The sequence below is a fragment of the Callithrix jacchus genome, chromosome 9 (assembly GCF_049354715.1).
Source record: "Callithrix jacchus isolate 240 chromosome 9, calJac240_pri, whole genome shotgun sequence".
Classification (NCBI taxonomy): domain Eukaryota; kingdom Metazoa; phylum Chordata; class Mammalia; order Primates; family Cebidae; genus Callithrix; species Callithrix jacchus.
Window position 1 is genome coordinate 24,790,112 of NC_133510.1, and position 19,517 is coordinate 24,809,628.

Below are 19,517 nucleotides of genomic sequence, written 5' to 3' on the forward strand. Positions count from 1 at the left end.
CACCTCTGTCACACAGGCTTGAAGTAAAGTGAGGTGATTATGACTCACTGCAGATTCCATCTCCTGGGCTCAAGTGATCTTGCCTCCCAAGTAGTTGGAATTACAAGCATGTACCACCATACCTAGCTAAGTTTGCTATGATGATTATTATTTTGAGATGGAGTCTCACTCTATCATCCAGGCTGGAGTGCAGTAGCACGATGTAGGCTTACTGCAACCTTTGCCTCCTGGGTTCAAGTAATTCTCTTGCCTCGGCCTCCTGAGTAGCTAGGATTACAGGCATGCACCAGCAAGCCCAGCTAATTTTTGTGTGTTAGTAGAGATGGGGTTTAACCATGTTGGCCAGGATGCTCTCAATCCCTTGACCTTGTGATCTGCCTGCCTCGGCTTCCCAAAGTGCTTGGATTACAGGCATGAGCTGCTGTTCCTTGCCAACCTTTTTTATTTATAAACTACTGAGCCTCATATGTATGCTTATAACAATGCAAAATAGACTAATATAGCAATCGTATGCCAATACTTATCAGACTGTGAGGAGCACAATGACAGAAGTACAGAGTGGGACTGAAATGCTCCCAAGGGGCTTCTTGTCACATCATAGAGAATGGGGTGAGACACCTCGGCTGAGGCTAAAGATGAGCAAAGATGAGAGTCAAAGAGTGATGAGGGTAGGGGAAGGTTTCCTGAAGAAGGACACCAGTAAAGTCCCCCAAAGAAACTGACATTTCATGTGGCTGGAGGGTAGGGATATGGGACGGGTGGTGCAGGATAAAACTGGAAAGGTAAACCAAGGCCAGCTCTTACCAGGCCCTGTGGCCAAATTAGTTTGATTTTATCTTAAAGGCAATGGGCAGTCACCAGCAGGTTTTAATCAAGAACCATTTTGACCCAAATTTGCCTTTTAGGAAAATTCCTCTGGCTTCAGTGAATAGGCTGAAGTGAGCAAGCCTAGAAGTCAGGAAGACAACTGGAGGCCTTCAAATAAAACCAGGACCAAAGAAAACAGGGCCAGGCATGGTGGCTGCTGCCTATAATCTCAAAACTTTAGAAGTCTAAGGTGGGTGGATGTCTTGAGCCCAGGAGTTGAAGATCAGACTGAGCAATGTGGTAAAACCACATCTCTACAAAACACAAAATATTAGTTGGGTGTAGTGGCTCATACCTGTGGTCATACCTCAGCTACCCCAGAGGCTGAGGCAGGAGGCTAGCTTAAGCCCGGGAGGTTGAGACTGCAGTGAGCCAAGATCACATCGCTGTGCTCCAGCCTGGGCAACAGAGGGAGACGGTCTCAAAAAGAAAAAGAATCCCATTCTTCACCTATTAGTGCCCCTATGTTCTCATGAGAACCTTGGTGATGCAGTGAATTCAACTGTCACTGTAATTCAGCAATTCACACATTTAAGTTTGAGTTTGATTTTCAATAATATCAACCCTGTGGAAACAAGAAATAAGGAATTGTGTTTGGGCTATCACGGAAGCTCTCTGGATCTCAGACCATGACTTATGCTAAGACTTGAGCTTTGTGTTTCTCTCTCTGTGAGTGCTCAAGTGCAGCAGTCCCCAGCTTTTTTGGCACCAGGGACCAATATTATGGAAGACAATTTTTCCACAGGCTGGGGGCAGGGGGCAGTTTTGGAATATTTCAAGCACATCACATTTATTGTGTACTTTGTAATTATTACATTGTAATATATAATAATTATATAACTCACCATAATGTACAATCAGTGGGAGTCCTGAGCTTGTTTGTTTTCCTGCAACTAGATGGTCCCATCTGGGGGTGATGAAAGATAGTGACAGATTATCAGGCATCAGATTCTCATAAAGACACAGCAAGGTAGAACCCTTGCATGCACAGTTACACAATAGGGTTCCTGCTTCTATGAGAATCTAATGCTGCCACTGACCTGACAAGAGGTGGAGATCAGGCGGCAAAGAGGGGAGTGGCCATAGATACAGATGAAGCTTTGCTCGCCCACCTGCTGCTCACCTCCTGCTGTGTGGCCAAGTACAGGCCTGTGATTCAGGGATTAGGTGCCCCGGCTCCACTGCATCCAAAAGGACCCGCTCCACAGCAGTCTTCATAGTGGTCAAGTACAGAAGCCACTTAGCTCCTAAGGCATGTGTCTCAGCTGGCATTTCATCACAATCAACAGGAAGTGGTAGCTTGAAACATTATGAGGTCACTTCCTAAAAATCACCAGCATCCCATTTCCCATTGACAAGGAACTCAACGCTACCCCTTGGATAACCAAACCTATGCCCAGATCCCATTTGTGTGGGTCTTTCTCCCAGAACCCTTCCTAGCATCAGTTCTGTATTTGTCAGAGTCCAATCAAAAGACAAAAATCACCCGAAGTTTAAACTGGTAAAATTTAAAGTAAAAAAAATTAATTATATAACAAGGGAACACCATATGAGAGATTGGCTACAAAAGGAAAGAGAACTCTAGAGAACATAGGGCTAGCAGAAGCCAGACATGGTGGCTCATGCTTACAATTCCAGCAATTTGGGAAGCCAAGGCAGGAGGACTGCTTGAGGCCAGCAGTTTGAGACCAGCCTTGGAAACACAGTGAGACCCTGGCTCTACCAAAAAAAAAAAAAAAAAAAGCCAGGTGTGGTGGCACACACTTGTAGTCCTAGTCACTTGGGAGGCTGAGGTGAAAAAATTGCTTCAGCCCAGAAGGTTAAGGCTGCAGTGAGCCATGATTTCACCACTGCACTTTAGACTGCGCAAAAGAGAGAGACCCTGCCTCGAAAAAAAAAAAGTATAGGACCAGCTGTTACAATGAGCAGTAACTTCCTACTATCCCTACACTGAGACAGAGTGACCAAGGAAGGGATTCCCCACTAAGGCTGAGATCCAGGCCCCCTTGAAAAGGGCACCGTCATGGGTAATTCAATGGCAGAATTGCTGCATTACCAAATGGTGGAACATGCTAGCAATATGCCCTCTGGAGTTCGCTGAAAATCCACCATCTAGGGTGCTAGCTTAACCTATTAGTAAACAGTTGTCTCACTAGAAAACCACCCAGGCAAATGCAGAGAAACTTCTGGTCACTGCGTGCTGGTAAGCACCATGCAGGGCAGGGCCTGGTGCTGGAAAAGCTCAGTGCCTGTGAAGATTTGCACACAACTAGAAAGAAACGCCTCTCAGAACGCCCCTGTAGCACCATGTACCGACAACATTTAATAATGCACCAGTTCACAGAGGAATCATTTAAGGAACCAACCTCTGTGTTTGCAGAGCAGGCAGTGAACAGTGAATTTGGAACTGAGGAGCAGTCATTGGATGAATAGCTGGTACATGACACATTTCCCTCTACCAAAGAAGGAAGGGAAGAGAGAAAAATGAGAAGAAAAACAGGCATGGTGGTTCACACCTGTAATTGCAGCAGTTTGAAAGGCCAAGGCAGGTGAATCACTTAGGTCCAGGAGTTAGAAACCAGACTGGGTAACATAGAGAAACCTTGTCTCCACTAAAAATAAAAAAAATTAGCTGAATATGGTGGCATGTGCTCCAGTCCCAACTTCTCAAGAGACTCCTGGGTTCAAGCAATTCACCTGCCTCAGCCTCCCAAGTGGTGGGGATTATAAGTACGCACCACCATGCTCAGCTAACTTTTGTATTTTTAGTAAAGAGGATTTCACCATGTTGGCCACGTCAGTCTCAAACTCCTGACCTCATTATCTACCCACCTCAGCCTCCCAAAAGCTTCTGCTCTGTCTTTGCCCCCTTAATCTAAGAAAACTAAGCTAAAATAAATTTTGTAACCAAACCAAAATGAAGCTAAGAGGTGTGGCTACTATACTCAAAAGACTTGAAATTCCCTTCACCCAAAAATAACTATCTGGAAGCCAAGAATGACTATCTGGAAGTCAGCATCCTCAGATTACATTTCAGAGGCAAACTAGAATATGTCAGTGTAAACTATGAAAGTCCAGAGCCTTTGTTTGAGTAAAACTAGGTGCAGCAAAACCATGGGCTCCATGCATGACTGGTATTGTAAAAGAGGCCACAGGGAGTAGAATTAAATATGACACCCTCGGCCGGGCGCAGTGGCTCACACCTGCGATCCCAACACTTTGTGAGGCCGAGGTGGGCAGATCGTTTGAGGTCAGAAGTTTAAGAGCAGCCTTGCCAATATAGTAAAACCTCGTCTCTACTAAAAATATAAAAATTAGCCAGGCATAATGGCAGGTGCCTGTGATCCCAGCTACTTGGGAGGCTGAGGCAGGAGAATCACTTGAATCCAGGAGGCAAAGGTTGCAGTGAGCTGAGATCACACCACTACACTCCAGCCTGGGCAACAGAAAATTCCATCTGCAAAGTTTCTTCTAAACTCAATTTAAGGCACCATGTACCACAAACCAGATAGCAAGAAATAAAATAAATTTTAGTCTTTTTCATGCCATCCAATTACATCTTGGTCAGTTCATAAACATGTTTCGGCAAATGCTGGAGGAGTTTTTCTCTTTAGGAGTCCTCTCTCACTTTACCCTGCTTAAAAACAGATTCCACACAAAAAGCGAATGGAGACAGCCCCACTTCAGAACATGCTACACAGAGAGAACCGACTGTCCCAAAAAGAGAGGGCTCCACACCCCTCTGACAACTCCACAATAGACCATCTACACATAAATGCCTGAAGGAAGTCCATTAAGAAAATGAACAGTTGGTGAGATCAAGACTTCTGAACCAAAGGGCCTGCAGCTGGTCTGATGATTCATCAAAAAGTCTGAATTTAAATGGAGACATATGGGACTGTGACATGTAATAAAAGAATTGAAGCAGCAAAGTGTCTTGACTTGGGTTTCCTTTCCACTGTATACAGCTCCAATGAATAGAGAAGTGAGCATGCCTGTGGTACTCCTGACACATCTGGGATAGTTCCCATCCACAGTGGTCAACCTTTGGGATTATCCACACATTGCAGGGTCATTGTCCATCTATGCTAACCTAGAATGTCCAGATAAAAGCTTTTGTTTGGAGACTGGAGAGAAAAATGTCAAACATGAAAGCCCATGAACTGTCTCAGCCAGGGGGAACACATGAAGGAAACACTACAGAATCTGACATCAGAAGCCTAATTTCAGGTTGACCTCTAAAGCTTTATGATTGTGAGTAATCAGCTTACTTTCTCTAGGCTCTGTTATTCTCACATCAATAAACAGAAAAGCAGACTGAATAGTCTCCCAGATCAATTCCAATCTTATCCTCTGGCTTAATGATTAAAGAATGATACTAATTAATCAGGTTGAAACTGTGGCTTAACCCCAACAGGAGCCCGCTGGGATTATGCTAAGCAAAACTAGTCCACATAGACAGAGCCATTCTGACCACATCCCTCCCTGTGCCAGCTATCATACAGATATGCACCACTGGTATGAGAAGTCCTTCCACAAGAGACTGACTGATTCAATAATAGGCTGATTTATTCATTCAAACAACAAATATTTACTGAGCACCTTCTAGGGATTTAGGGTTACAACAGAACAGAACAGACAGAATCCCTTCCCTTACTTACCTTTTAGTGAAGGAGGAGGGGGGTCAGACATCAAATAGGAAATACCATTAAGGATATATTTTATGTAGGGCAGTGCTGGGATTCACTCAGGGTGGCTGGAAAAATATTAAAAGAAATATTAGGGAAGTATAGAATATAGTCTCAAACCTTTGGGAAGCCGAAAAGTTTTAATGAGCCAGGCTGAAGACAGCCAGTTCTTACATTGGAGCTTTAAGTCATAAGGTGAAGATTAAGATGATAAAAGCTTCCCTGGTTGAGTCTGTTTATCCCACATTCCTTTTTCTCTACTCTGTTTACTCATGTAAACTTCATGCTAGCTGCTCCTCTAAGGGGGAGGTTGAAAAAAAATTACTTCTTAATGGTGTTTATTCTGGACCTCAGAACCACAAGTTTTCATCATTCTTAAAACCACTCTTTCAACCGTGTTAATTATCCACAAGCAGGTTAACTTAAAACCTCTGTTACTACTTCTATACTGAATAAATGCAATAATGAACAAGGAGTCAAGTAGCTGCAATCACTCTCTAAAAGTTGATGACACCCTAGCCCAACTCTTACACTGTATTCTGTATGTAAGGGCATATTTTATTCATCTGATACTTTAAATAAATATTTGTTTAGTAAGAGAAACTAAATGTGAATTGTAAGTATAAAGAAGACATGATGAGAGGGAAACAAAAGGCCCAAATTAATCCAATTCATCTCTTCTTAGGGAAGACACTGAATTTGTGTCTGCAGATTATCATCTTACCTTTTAATAACAAATGTAATTTGATTGCCCACTTGAATGATGTTTTCCAGCCTTGGGATTCCCTATCATGAGGGACTTCTGAAAGGAATGTCTTCCAGTAGTTCTTCCACACACACATCATTCACATGTCCTTCAAATTTTTGGTCTTAAAAACCATCCTCAAAGATCTTCAAAGATTAAACTTTGTTTTTCAATATCCTTAAACAGAAAAGAAAGAAAGAAAATCATTATAGACAATAAAGAACATAACCTAAGCTGGTGTGCAGTGGCATGATCTCGATTCCTTGCAATCTCTGCCTCTCGGGTTCAAGCAATTCTCCTGCCTCAGCCTCACAAGTAGCTGAGATTACAGGTGCCGGCCAGCATGCCCGTCTAATTTTTGTATATTTTTAGTAGAGACAGGGCTTAACTATGTTTGCCAGGCTGGTCTCCAACTCCTGACGTCAGCTGATCCACCCACCTTGGCCTCCCAAAGTGCTAAGATTACAGGCAGGAGCCAATGTGCCCAGTCATAAACAATATTTGGAAGCAGCTTTTTGCTACTATCTGCTCGTGACTGTAATAACCGTCCTCCATTGGCTGCCTTACAGTAGTGCATTTCAGGCTACACTTTCATCTGCACTGCAGCCATGAGATCAATGTTCTTTACCCCTTCAACATCGTGAGCATGCTATTTAATAAGAATTAACTTTCCACAAAGAATTCATGAAATGGGAATTAAAAATAGTAAGCAAAGGCTGATTTAGATTAAAAGAGGTATAACAACCAAAGTTAACACATGAAGACTGTTTAAAGCCAGATTTAAAACAAATTTTTTTCAGATAATGAGGAAATGTGATACTATTCAGATAAGAGTAAGGAAACTCAACTAAGAACTAAATATGAGCTGACACCAAAAAATCACTGCTAAATTTGTCAGCTATGATGAGAGAGTGGCTGTTCGGGAATGCACACTGAACAGATAAAATAATGTGATGACTGCGATTTGCTTTATAATATTCCTGCAAAGGGAGGTAAAAGAATAGCAGAACAAAATGTGGACAATCTTAATGATCACAGTAATTGAGGAATGGGTATTTTAGTGTTTATTGTACTATTTTCTCTACTTTTGAATAGGTATAAAAACTATAATTTAAAAATGTTTTAAAAAAAATGGTCAGAAGCAGTGGCTCACTCCTATAATTCCAGTACTTTGGGAGGCCGAGGCAGGTGGATCAGTTGGGTCAGGAGTTAAGAGACCAACATGGTGAAACCCTGTTTCTACCAAAAATACACACACACAAAATTAGCCAAATGTGGTGACAGGTACCTGTAATCCCAGCTACTCAGGAGGCTGAGGCAAGATAATCATTTGCGCCCAGCAGGAAGACACTACAGTGAGCCAAGATCATGCCACTAGACTCCAGCCTCGGCAACGGAGTGAGAATCTGCTTAAAACAAAAACAAAAAAAGTAAAAATTAATTTACTATTCCCTCCTGTGAAGCCACATCCAAACAGAATTCTAAAAAGAAAGATTCTAGCAATTGACATGGTGCTATTTATATAGAGATCTCCCTTGCACCTTTGTATGTAAATTTAAATATTTTGCAACCTGATGGCTGGGAGTGGTTCAAACCTGGGCATGGTAACACATGCCTGTAGCCCCAGCCTCTTAGGACACTGAGGCAGAAGAATAACATGAGCCCAAAAGTTCTAGTCACACCCAGACAACATAACAAAACGTGGTTTCTTTAAAAAGAAATGGGGAGCTGTGAGGGAGCTCATTGATGAATTATTTTGGTGATATCAACAAGTGCTATCGAAACACTACTACAAAATCCAAAATTACATCGACTGCCAGATTTTTCTCCTTACTTCTGGACTCATTTATCCAATTGCCTCCTCCACCTCCACACCTCAACTTGAGAGAAATTAATTTCTTTGATCTTAGATTGGCTTTCTTCTAACATCTAAGATTTGTATTAAATTCTTACTTCATGTTATTAGCACCAAATCTGAAAGGATCTAGTATAGGAACTCTTTGGAATAAGAAACACACAAAATGAAATAGTTATTATATCTGTAAAAAGAAATATGCCCATAAACAAACAATGGTAAAAAATTAGAGGCTTTCAGTCACACTAAAGAATGATGTTAAATAAAATTATTTTGTCAATTCAACAAGAAACTATATAAACCTAATTCTAACAAGCTTTCTATAAAATAAAAAAAGAACCAATTGTCAGAGCTGAGTAAAAAGTGGAAGTTTTAGAAAGAGGTGAAGTCAACTACAGAACGTGCCCATCGCATATCATAAAGGCTGCCCCAATCACACTCATCCCCCTTATTCCACCTAGTGTCACCTGAGGTCAGGAGTTCAAGATCAGCCTGGCCAACATAGAAAAAGCCCTTCTCTACTAATAATACAAAAATTAGTCTTGTATGGTGGTGGGCAGCTGTGAGGCAGGAAAACTGCCTGAACCCAAGAGCCAGTGAGCCAAAATCACACCTTAGCACTCCGACCTGGGTGACAAGAGTGAAAACTGTCTCAAGAAAAAGAAAAACAAATTCCTTTGGGAAGGCTTTCTTCATAGAGATCCTCAACATGCAACTGGAAAAAAGGGTATGGAATCATCACCAGACCTTTGGCTTTTACAGCTTGAGGTATAAGGACAAAAAGGAAGAGGGATATCATTTAAACACAATTTGCAGTGAAGAATAATTATTGAATCTGTATTGCTCTTTAACTTTCTTTTCTTGAAACAGAGTTTCACTCTTGTCACCCAGGCTGGAGTGCAGTGGCACGATCTCGGCTCACTGCAAGCTCCATTTCTCAGGTTCAAATGATTCTTCTGCTTCAGCCTGCTGAGTAGCCGGGATACAGGAGCCTACCACCACCCCCAGCTAAGTTTTGTATTTTTTGTAGAGACAGAGTTTCACCATTCTGGCCAGGCTCGTCTCGATCCCCTGACCTCAGGTGATCCGCTCATCTCAGTCTCCCAAAGTACTGGGATTAGAAGGATGAGCCACTGAGCTGCCCGAGCACTTTCTTATGTTATTAAATGGCCTAACCCAGGTGAAGGCAGTGGCTCACACCTGTAATCCCAACAATCTTGAAAGACAAGGTCAGAAGGTTGCTTCAACCTAGGAGTTCAAGACCGGCCTAAGCAACATAGCTAGACCACCCCTCATCTCTACGAAACTTAAGCCAGGTGTGCACCACACCTAACTAATTTTTATATCTTTTGTAGAGACAGGGTTTCATCATGTTGCCCAGGCTGGTCTAACTCCTAAGCCCAAGCCATCCTCCCGCCTCGGCCCTCAAAGTGCTGGGATTACAGGGCCCAGGGAGCCTCATGTTTTCTTTAAGCAGTCTCCTACTCTTGCACACTTGGAGAGTTTTCTTTTTGTTCTTTTAGGCAGGGTTTACCTCAGTCTCACAGGTTGGAGTTCTGTGGTGGGATCATAGCTCATTGCAGCTTTGAACCCTGGGGTTCAAGTAGCTGGGAGGCTGAGGTGGGACTACAGATACAGGGTCACACCATGTTGCCCAGGCTGCTCCTGAACTCCTGGACTGTAGGGATTCCTCCTACCTCAGCCACACCTGGACAGTTTTCTATTTTTGACCTACATAAACACTGTACCGGGTCAGAGTTTGTCAACTGCCCTTTTCCATCCAGCAACACACAGGACCTAGCTGAGACATTGCAGTTACCAGGCTTCACTCTGAGAAGATGACACATCTCCAGGCCCTGTACTGTCCTTGTGACTTCCCTGAAAACCCACCCTTGTGACATCACAGACGCCCCCTCAGATGGAACCAATCAGAACTCTAAAAGAAAATGTCAGTTGCATACCAGTCAGATGTGGGCAGTGTTCATGTTTCAAAAGCTAACACTGGCATGACTGACTTAGTGTTGGACCCAGAAAAATTAAAAAGTGAAAGATAAAAAAATGTAAAGTAGGCTGAGTACAATGGCTCATGCCTATAATCCCAACACTTTCAGACTGAGGCAGGTAAATCACAAACTCAGGATTTTGAGACCAGCGTGGCCAATAAGGAGGCTGAGGAAGGAGAATTGCTTGAACCCAGGAGGCAGAGACTGCAGTCAGTCGAGATCATGCCACTGCAGTCCAGGCTGGGTGACAAGAGTGAAAACTTTGTCTCAGAAAAAAAAAATCCTTTGGGAAGTCCTTCTACATAAAGATCTTCCACATGAGACTGGAATAAAAGTACAAGATCATCATGGACCTTTGGCTTTTACAGCTTGAGCTATAACTGAAAAAAAAAGAGATATCATTTAAATACAATTTGTAGAAAAGAATAATTATTCAATCTGTATTGCTCTTTAATTTTTTTTTTTTTAAACGAAGTCTTGCTCTGCTACCAGGTGGGAGTGCAATGGCACAATCTCAGCTCACTGCAACCTCCATCTCCCATGTTCAAACAATTCTCCTGCCTCAGCCTCCTGAGTATTTGGGACTACAGGTGCCTGCCACCATGCCCAGCTAATTTTTGTACAGACAATGGAGACGGTGTTTCACCGTATTGGCTAAAATGATCTTGATCGCCTGTCCTCATGATCCACCCACCTTGGCCTCCCAAAGTGCTAGAATTATAGGCATGAGCCACCATGCCCTGCATTGCTCTTTAACTTTTATAATTTGTTCTTTACTTCTATTATTGTATTTGAGTCCAAAAAATAGTATGAAAAAAAATAAAAAGAACCTCCAAAATGCTAACATTCTGATTATCAAAGTCTACAGTAAAATATCCCATTACAGCTGAATGCGGTGACTCACACCTGTAATCCAGCACTTTGGGAGGCTGAGGTCAGTGAATCACATGAGATCAGTAGTTCAAGACCATCCTTGCCAACATGGGAAAACCCATCTCTACTGAAAATACAAAAACTACCTATGTGTGGAAGCAGGTGCCTGCAATCCCAGCTACTCGGGAAGCTGAGGCAGGAGAATCACTTGAATCCAGGAGGTAGACGTTACAGTGAGCCAAGATGATGCCATTGCACTCCAGCATGGGGACAAGAGGGAAACTCCAGCTCAAAAAAAATTTAAATAAAATAGAGAAAGAAAAAGAAAGAAATAATCCCATTATTAAAGCCAATGTAGATACACCCAGACTTTCTACAACAGTCTGAACCAAATTATAAGGCCAGAGGAACATACCAGCTAATGTTATTTAATATATACAGTACTAAATGGAAAATGTAATATTTTCAAAATATAAACATTAGTGTAACCTTATTGAACTTATAAAGATAATTTTTTAACTAATAGAAACAGAAGATTCTCCTGAACTGCAACATTTCAGCTAGCATTTATTTACTCAAGATTGAAATAATACAACATCTATAAAACGTCAAGAGCTGGGATGGGCACTGTGGCTGATACTTGTAATCCCAGCACTTTGGGAGGCCAAGGTGGTCAGATCACATGAGGTCTGGAGTTCGAGACCAGCCTAACCAACATGGAAAAATCACGTCTTTACTTAAAAGAAGAAAAAAATTAGCTAGACATGGTGGTGTACACCTGTAATCCCAGCTACATGAGAGACTGAGGCAGGAGAACTGCTTGAACCCAAAAGGAGGAGGTTGTGGTGAGCTGAGATCAAGCCATTGCACTCCAGCCTGGGCAACAAAAGCGAAATTACGTCTCAAAAAAAAAAAATAAATAAAATTCAAGAGCTAGTCATTGAACAGGCTCAAACCTATAACCCCAGCACTTTGCAAGGCCTAGGTGGGTGGATCACCTGAGGTCAGGAGTTCGAGACCAGCCTGGCCAACATGGTGAAATCCCATCTCTACTAAAAATACAAAAATTAGCCCAGCATGGTGGCACTTACCTGTAGTCCCAACTACTATGGATACTGTGGCAGGAGGATCGCTTGAACCTGAGAGGTGGACATTGCAGTGAGCTGAGATCATGCCACTGCCCTCCACCCTGGGTGACAGAGCAAGACTCTCTCAAAGAAACAAAAAATGTCAAGAGCATGGGAAGTAGTAAAATTAAACATAACCAACAATCTCCCATCAGAATAGCTCCATTTTTTGCTATCATTATGTGTTAAAGTCTATTTGCTAAACATTGACATTTGTACTAAAGTTTCAAGTGCACCATATAACACATTAGTGCTGAGTGAAGTTTAATACCCTTTGCTGTACACTAAACTTGAATATCATACTTACAGATCAAAACAAAAGTATCTTTTCCTAAGGTAATTACCACTAATGCTGCTTTAAAATTATAAAATGTGAAGATTTTTTATAATGTCACAACAGCTGCAAATTATTGTCTTTAAACAAAATAATCTAATAAATCACCATCACAAAAAAGCCCCAAAACATAATCTATTTCATCTTATAAAAAGCACTTACATTTATAAACTGTTAGAGTCAATTTATAAAACTTTAATAGCAAATTATTTTTACTTAGAATAATACCAAATTAACCACACAATAAAAACATAGGCCAGGTGTGGTGGCTCACACCTGTATCCCAGCACTTTGGGAGGCCCAAGGCAAATGGATCACTTGAGGTCACAAGTTCCAGATCAGCCTTGTGGACATGGGGAAACACCACATCTACTGAAAATCAGGCAGGCGTGGTGGTGGACACCTGTAATCCCACCTATTCGAGAAGCTGAGGTTCACTTGAACCTGGGAGGTGAAGCTGCAGTGAGCCAAGATGGTGTCGTTGCATTCCAGAATGGGTGACAAAAGCAGAACTCCAGCTCAAAAAACAAAATCCCATTACTTTAAGCCAATGTAGATACAGCCAGACTTTCTACAACAATCTGAACCACATCAAAAAGCCAGAAAAACACATCAGCTCATATTATGTAATACATATAGTACTAGATGGAAAAGGTAATATTTTCAAAACATAAACAACAGTGTAACCTTACTGGACTCAGAAAAACACTTACTGGAGTTATAAACATAATTTTCAAAAGTACCAGAAACAGAAGATTCTCCTGAACTACAACATTTGAGCTAGCATTTATTTACTCAACATTAAAATAATACAACAGGTATAAAAAGTCAAGAGCTGGGCCGGGTGTGGTGGCTCACAACTGTAGTCTCAGCACTTTGGGAGGTCGAGGCAGGCAGATCACCTGAGGTCAGGAGTTCAACAGCAGCCTGACCAACATTAAAAACCCTGTCTCTACTAAAAATGCAAACTTAGCTGGGCATGATGGCACATACCTGTTATCCCAGCTACTCGGGAGGCTCAGGCAGGAGAATTGTTGGAACCCAGGAGGCAGAGGTTGTCATGAGCCAAGATTGCACCATTGCACTCGAGCCTGGGCAACAATAGTGAAACTTCATCTCAAAAAGTATATAAATAAAATGAATGTCAATCACTGGCCAAATGTGGGTGGCTCATACCTGCAAGCCAGGGCAAGTGGATCATTCGAGGACAGGAGTCTGAGAGCAGCCTGGCCAATGTGGTGAAACCTCATCTCTACTACCTACACAAAATTTAACTGGGCATGGTGGCAGGTGTCTGTAATCCCAGATTCTTGGGAGGCTGAGGCAGCCAGATCACCTAAGGTTAAGAGCTCAACACCAGCCTGACCAACAGGGTGAAACCCCACCTCTACTATACAAAAATTAGATGGGCATGGTTGTTTGTCCTGTAATCGCAGCTACATGGGAGGCTGAGGCAGGAGAACTGCTTCAACCCAGGAGGTGGAGGCTGCAGTGAGCTGAGATCACACTACTGCACTTCAGGATGGGTAACAGAGCAAAACTCCATCTCAAAAAAATAAAAATAAAAATAAGAAAGAAAACATTTGCTATGGGGAGACCAGAAATATGATCTGCTGGCAATCCTTCCATTTTAGGAAATCTAAACAGTGGGAGTCCATTCTGTTTTGTCCCTCTCCACTCCAGAAACAAAACCAGTAACCAAATCCATTCTATTTCTTTCAAAACATATCTAACAATTAAGAGATGATATGCATGGCTCCATACTCTAATAGGAAACCTTATGTCCTGGGTATCACAGACAGTTGATGAATGCTCATTCATTTGACTGGTGTAGACTTCAATAATAAACTGTTCAATGCACTACGCCAGATAAATATTGCATCTCAGAAGTAGAACAAATACTGTTATTTTAGTTCTGTCTACACATGAATGCAGTATTTGCACATATTTATAATGGGTTAATACAAACAAACTGAGTTAATTGTTCTAGAGAGTAACAAAATTTGGACAACACAAATTCTCCTGTCCTGGCATATAATTAGTAGTTAGAGGCATTTTATTTCATGTGAAAGGTACCATTAAAAATCAATGGTAAGCATTAAATAATTATTGCACACAATCTTCTCATCTGAGTTAATACTGAAGACCTACCTCCTGAAGCTGGTTTATCAAGTTGTAAATCCTCACGTGTAGAATTAATAAGTTCATGTCTGAAAGGTGAGAATAAACATTTAATATTCACTATGCAATATTCAGAAAAGTAATATCCACTAGTACATATTTAACATTTAATCATCAAGGGTGGTTTTGAAAAGAAAAAACACGCTGGGGGCGGTGGCTCAGACGTGTAATCCCAACACTTTGAAAGACCGAGGCAGGCAGATCACAGCTTGAATGTTTGAAACCAGCCTGGCCAACATGGTGAAAACCCATCTCCATTAAAAACACAAGATTTAGCCTGGAGTGGTGGCAGGTGCCTGTAATCGCAGCTCCTCAGGAGGCTGAGCCAGGAGAATTGTGTGAAGCCAGGAAGCAGAGGTTGCAGTGAGCCAAGATCATACCACTGCACTCCAGCCAGGGTGACAGAGCAAGACTCTGTCTCAAGAAAAAAAAAAATAAGAAAATATCATCTGAATGCTTGAGCACAACTAAATCCACACAGTAACAAAACAAAATAACAATTGCAAATTGTCTCATCAGTTGCTTCATGGAGCATGTGAACTCACAAGTAAAGTGGTAACTTGGCAACATACAGCTCCTTTGAAGCATACTACAAATATCTTTTAAGGGATCCTTTAATATCACATTGTATTCAAGGCTATCTCCTGATAAACATGTATAAATACAATCATATATTCCCTCATATGCCTTAAAAGTCTCAGGCCTAAAAATAAGACATAGATACTATTTTCTCCCATCTACCAAAAGAAGAAAGGATAGAGACAAAAGAGAGAGATAAACAGGTATGGTGGTTCACACCTGAAATCCCAGCAGTGTGGGAGGCCAAGGCAGGTGGATCACTTGGGTCCAGGAGTTTGACACCAGACTGGGCAACATAGTGAAACAGTCTCTACTAAAAATACAAAGATTAGCTGAGTGTGGTGGCATGTGAAGGTAGTCCCAACTTTACAAGAGGCTGACATAAAAGGATCGTGAGGGTCTGGGAGTTAAAGGCTGCAGTGAGCCATGATCACACCACTGCATTCCTGCCAGGGTGACACAGTGAGATCTTGCCTCTAAAGAAGAAATGTTGGTGAAAATGTAGAAACTGGAACCCACATACATTACTGGTGGGAACATAAAATGGTTTAACCACTTTCTTTGGGTGTTTCTTTTCTTGTCATTTTCATTTTATTATTTTAAATAAAGACAGGGTCTTGCCATCTTGCCCAGACTGGTCTTTTTTAACTCATAGGCTCATGTGATCCTCACACCTCAGCCTCTCATGTAGCTGGGATTACAGATGTGAGTCACCACACCTGACTGGTATAACTGTTTTGGAAAACAGTTTCTCAAAAGCCTAAATGTACAGTATCATAGAATGCACTAATTTCTCTCCTAGGCATATATCCCAGAGAAATAAAAATATATGTCCACACAAAAACTTGTACATGAATCTTCAGAGCAGTATTATTCATAATGGCCAATGCATGAAAACAACCCAAATGTTTGTCAACTGATGAACAGATAAATACAATGTAGTGTGACTCTACCATGGAGTATATTGTTCAGCCGTAGAATGAGAGAAATACTGACACATGCCATGACATGAAGAAACTCTGTAAACATTGTGCTAGGAGTGAAAAAAAAGCCAGCCACCAAAGATCCCCACATATTGCACAATCCTATTTATATAAAAGGTCCAGATTATGCAACTCTATAGTGACAGAAAATAGATCAGCGGTTGCCTATGGGAGCACAGGGGTATAGGGGGAGTACAAACTAATGGCAAAGAAATGTATATTTCTCTATAGGGCAATGAAATCTTCTAAAATTGATTGTGGTGACAGATGAACAGCTCCATGACTACTCTAAAGACCAATGAATTGCATACTTTGATGAATGAAGTGTAAGGTATGTTAACTATATTTCAATAAAGCTGTTATTTAAAATAAATAGGGGGTTGGTCACAGCTGGCTTGTATCTGCATATAATCCCAGAATTTTGGGAGGCTGAGGCAGAAGGACCACTTGGGGCCAGGATTTAAAGACCATCCTGGGCGACACAGCATGATCCCATCTCTACAATAAATAATAAAAAAATTAGCTTTGCGTGGTGGTGTACATCTGTAGTCCCAGCTACTTGGGAGGCTGAGGTGGGAGTATTACTTGAGTTTGAAACTATAGCAAGCCGTGATTACCCCTCTGCACTGCAGCCTGAGTGACGGAGCAAGAAAAAAGGAAAGAAAAGAAATGCAAGGACTTTGTGAGAGTAACCAAGTTTGAGGAGAAACAGAAGAACAAAAGAGCACTGGATGTTGAGGGTGGCTGGCTGGCGAGGTGCAGCTGCTAACTGGCTTCTGAAAAATTTGTTAGTAAAATTACAGCTCTGGGGATGAGTCACACAGTCAAATGATGAACGTTAAATCCCTTACAAATGCTCGTCTTTCTTTACATGCCTTCCAGTGAAAAATTCCCCAGGGTCTACATATCAAGTGGTCTGAAATAATAGCAGCTGTTTATTAAAGAAGCAACATCAGAAACAAAAACTTAAACGGTTTTCTTTGATGGAACTTATAATACTTTGCTTTTATTTCTCATTGATCTTCAATGAGACAGTAACTGGATATGCCATCCTTGCTTTATTCCCCAAAAATGCTCAATAACTTTTCATTATATTTTTCTTAGTATTAAGCCCCCAACAACCGGGTTCTTGTCAGACCCAATTTTGCACATCTAATGCTTATACTAAATAATTGCTTGTTCATTAATCTAATCTAAATATTAATTGTAAATATGAAGAAGTCATGATGAGATGGGAACAAAAAACCCATCTTTATCAAATTAATCTCTTCTTAATTTGTTTCTGCAGACTATTTTACCTTTTAATAAAAATTTAATTCAGTTGCCCACTTACCTGATGTTTTCCAGCCTCGGAATTCCATATCACAAGGGACTTCTAAAAGAAATGTTTTCTGATAGTCCTTCCACATACAAATCATTTGAATGTGCTTGAGAGTTTTGGTCTTAGAAAAGATCTTCAAAGATCCTAAAAGATAAAACTTCTTTTCAATGTCCTTAGGAAGACAGAGAAAGAAAATTATTATAGAAGATAAAGAATACAACCTAAGTAGTATTTTTTTTGAGATGGAGTCTTGCTCTGTCACCCAGGCTGGAGTACAGTGGCATGATCTCAGCTCACTGCAACCTCCACCTCCCAGGTTCTAGCAATTCTCCTGCCACAGCCTCCCAAGTAGCTAAGATTATTGGCACCTGCCATCATGCCTGGCTAATTTTTGTATTGTTTAGTAGAGACCAGGTTTCACCATTTTGGGCAGGATGGTCTCAAACTCCCGATATCTCAGGTGGTTCGCCCATCTCGGCCTCCCAAAGTGCTGCAATTACAGGCATGAGCCACTGGACCCAGCCTGTAAATACTATCTGGAAGCAGCCTTTTGCTACTTACTCTCTGCTGGTGACCTTTAATAACCCTCCTCCATTGCTGCTGCACACGGCACATTTCAGGCTACACTTTCATCTGCACTGCAACCACAAGATCAATATTCTTTACACCTTCAACCTTGTAACCATGCTGTTTTGAAAGAAATAACTTCCCACAGAGAATTCGTGGAATATGAAATAACAATAGTAAGCAGAGGCTGGTTTAGATTAAAAGAGGCATGATAACCAAAGTTAGCACGAGAAGATTGTTTGGATCCAGATATAAAGCAAACAATGAGCTGACACCAAAAAAACATTGTTAATTTTGTCAGATGTGAGGAGATGGTGGCTGTTTGGGGACGTGCACTGAACAGGTAAAATGACATGAAGACTCTTTACAGTATTCCTGCAAAGGGAGGAAAAGAAATAGAACAAAATGCAGGACAATCTTGATGATCACAGAAATTAAGGAATAAGTATTTTAGTGTTCATCGTACTATTTTCTCTACTTCTGAATAGGTATAAAAACTGTAATTTTAAAATGTAAAAGAATAAAATTAAATGGCCAGGCACCATGGCTCATGCCTGTAATCCCAACTCTTTCAAAAGCCAAGGCAGGGGGATCACTTGGGTCAGGAGTTCGAGACCAGCCTGGCCAACATGGCCAACAACCCTGTCTCTACCAAAAAAAAAAAAAAGCTGGGTGTGGTGGCAGGCACCTGTAGTCCCAGCTACTCAGGAGGCTGAGGCAAGAGAATCAGTAGAACCTGGGAGGCAGAGGCTGCAGTGAGCTACTGCACTCCAGCCTGAACAACAGAGTGAGATTCTGCCTTAAGAAAAAAAAGTAAAAATGAATTTACTAATCCCTGCTCTGAAGCCACATCCAAACAGAACTCTACAATATAATTCAAGCAATTTACATGGTGCTATATATATACAGATCTCCCATGCACCTCTGAATGTAACATTTAAATATTTTGCAACATGATGGCTGGGAGTAACTCAAACCTGGGCATGGTGGCACATGGCTGTAGCCCTAGATACTACTTAGGAGACTGAGACAGGAGGATAACTTGAGCCCAGGAGTTCTAGCCCAGCCCAGAAAACATAACACGACCCTGTTTCTTTAAAAAGAAAAGTCAGGGAGCTGTCGGGGAGCTCACTGATACATTATTTTGGTGTTATCAACGACTGCTATCAAAACACTACTACAAAATCCAAAATGATATCTCTTGCCAGACCTTTCTCCTTACTTCTGAACTCATTTACCAAACTGCCTCCCCCACCTCCACAACTCAACTTGAATGTCAACTTGAAATTAATTAATTAATTTCTTTGTTATTAGATTGGCTTTCCTGTAACATCTAAAGACTTGTCTTAAATTCTTATTTCATCTTATTAGTATCAAATTTGAAGGGATACAGT

At 41.3% G+C, this 19,517-nt stretch overlaps 1 protein-coding gene across 50 annotated transcripts in view; it reads right to left on the minus strand.

Annotated features, from left to right (window-relative positions):
• LOC100398245 (uncharacterized) overlaps window positions 1-19,517 on the minus strand; it is a 159,394-nt gene that overhangs the window by 33,132 nt on the left and 106,745 nt on the right. For 35 of the 50 annotated variants that reach the window (XR_013522656.1, XR_013522655.1, XM_078338805.1 and 32 more), the window contains 9 exons: window positions 17,569-17,700; window positions 14,644-14,702; window positions 13,486-13,583; window positions 12,123-12,170; window positions 11,178-11,319; window positions 7,589-7,706; window positions 6,280-6,477; window positions 5,529-5,623; window positions 1,713-1,774 (listed from right to left, as the gene is read on the minus strand). Coding sequence is in view for 1 of the 50 variants with exons in the window: in XM_078338850.1 (XP_078194976.1) it covers window positions 6,439-6,477; window positions 14,644-14,702; window positions 17,569-17,728 (258 nt within the window). In the remaining 49 variants the exon portion in view is untranslated. Of the gene's footprint in view, window positions 1-1,162; window positions 1,433-1,712; window positions 1,775-3,233; window positions 3,323-5,528; window positions 5,624-6,279; window positions 6,478-7,588; window positions 7,707-11,177; window positions 11,320-12,122; window positions 12,171-13,485; window positions 13,584-14,643; window positions 14,703-17,568; window positions 17,729-19,517 lie in introns of all 50 variants that reach the window. The other 15 variants (XM_078338841.1, XM_078338844.1, XM_078338843.1 and 12 more) reach the window with 14 other exon arrangements.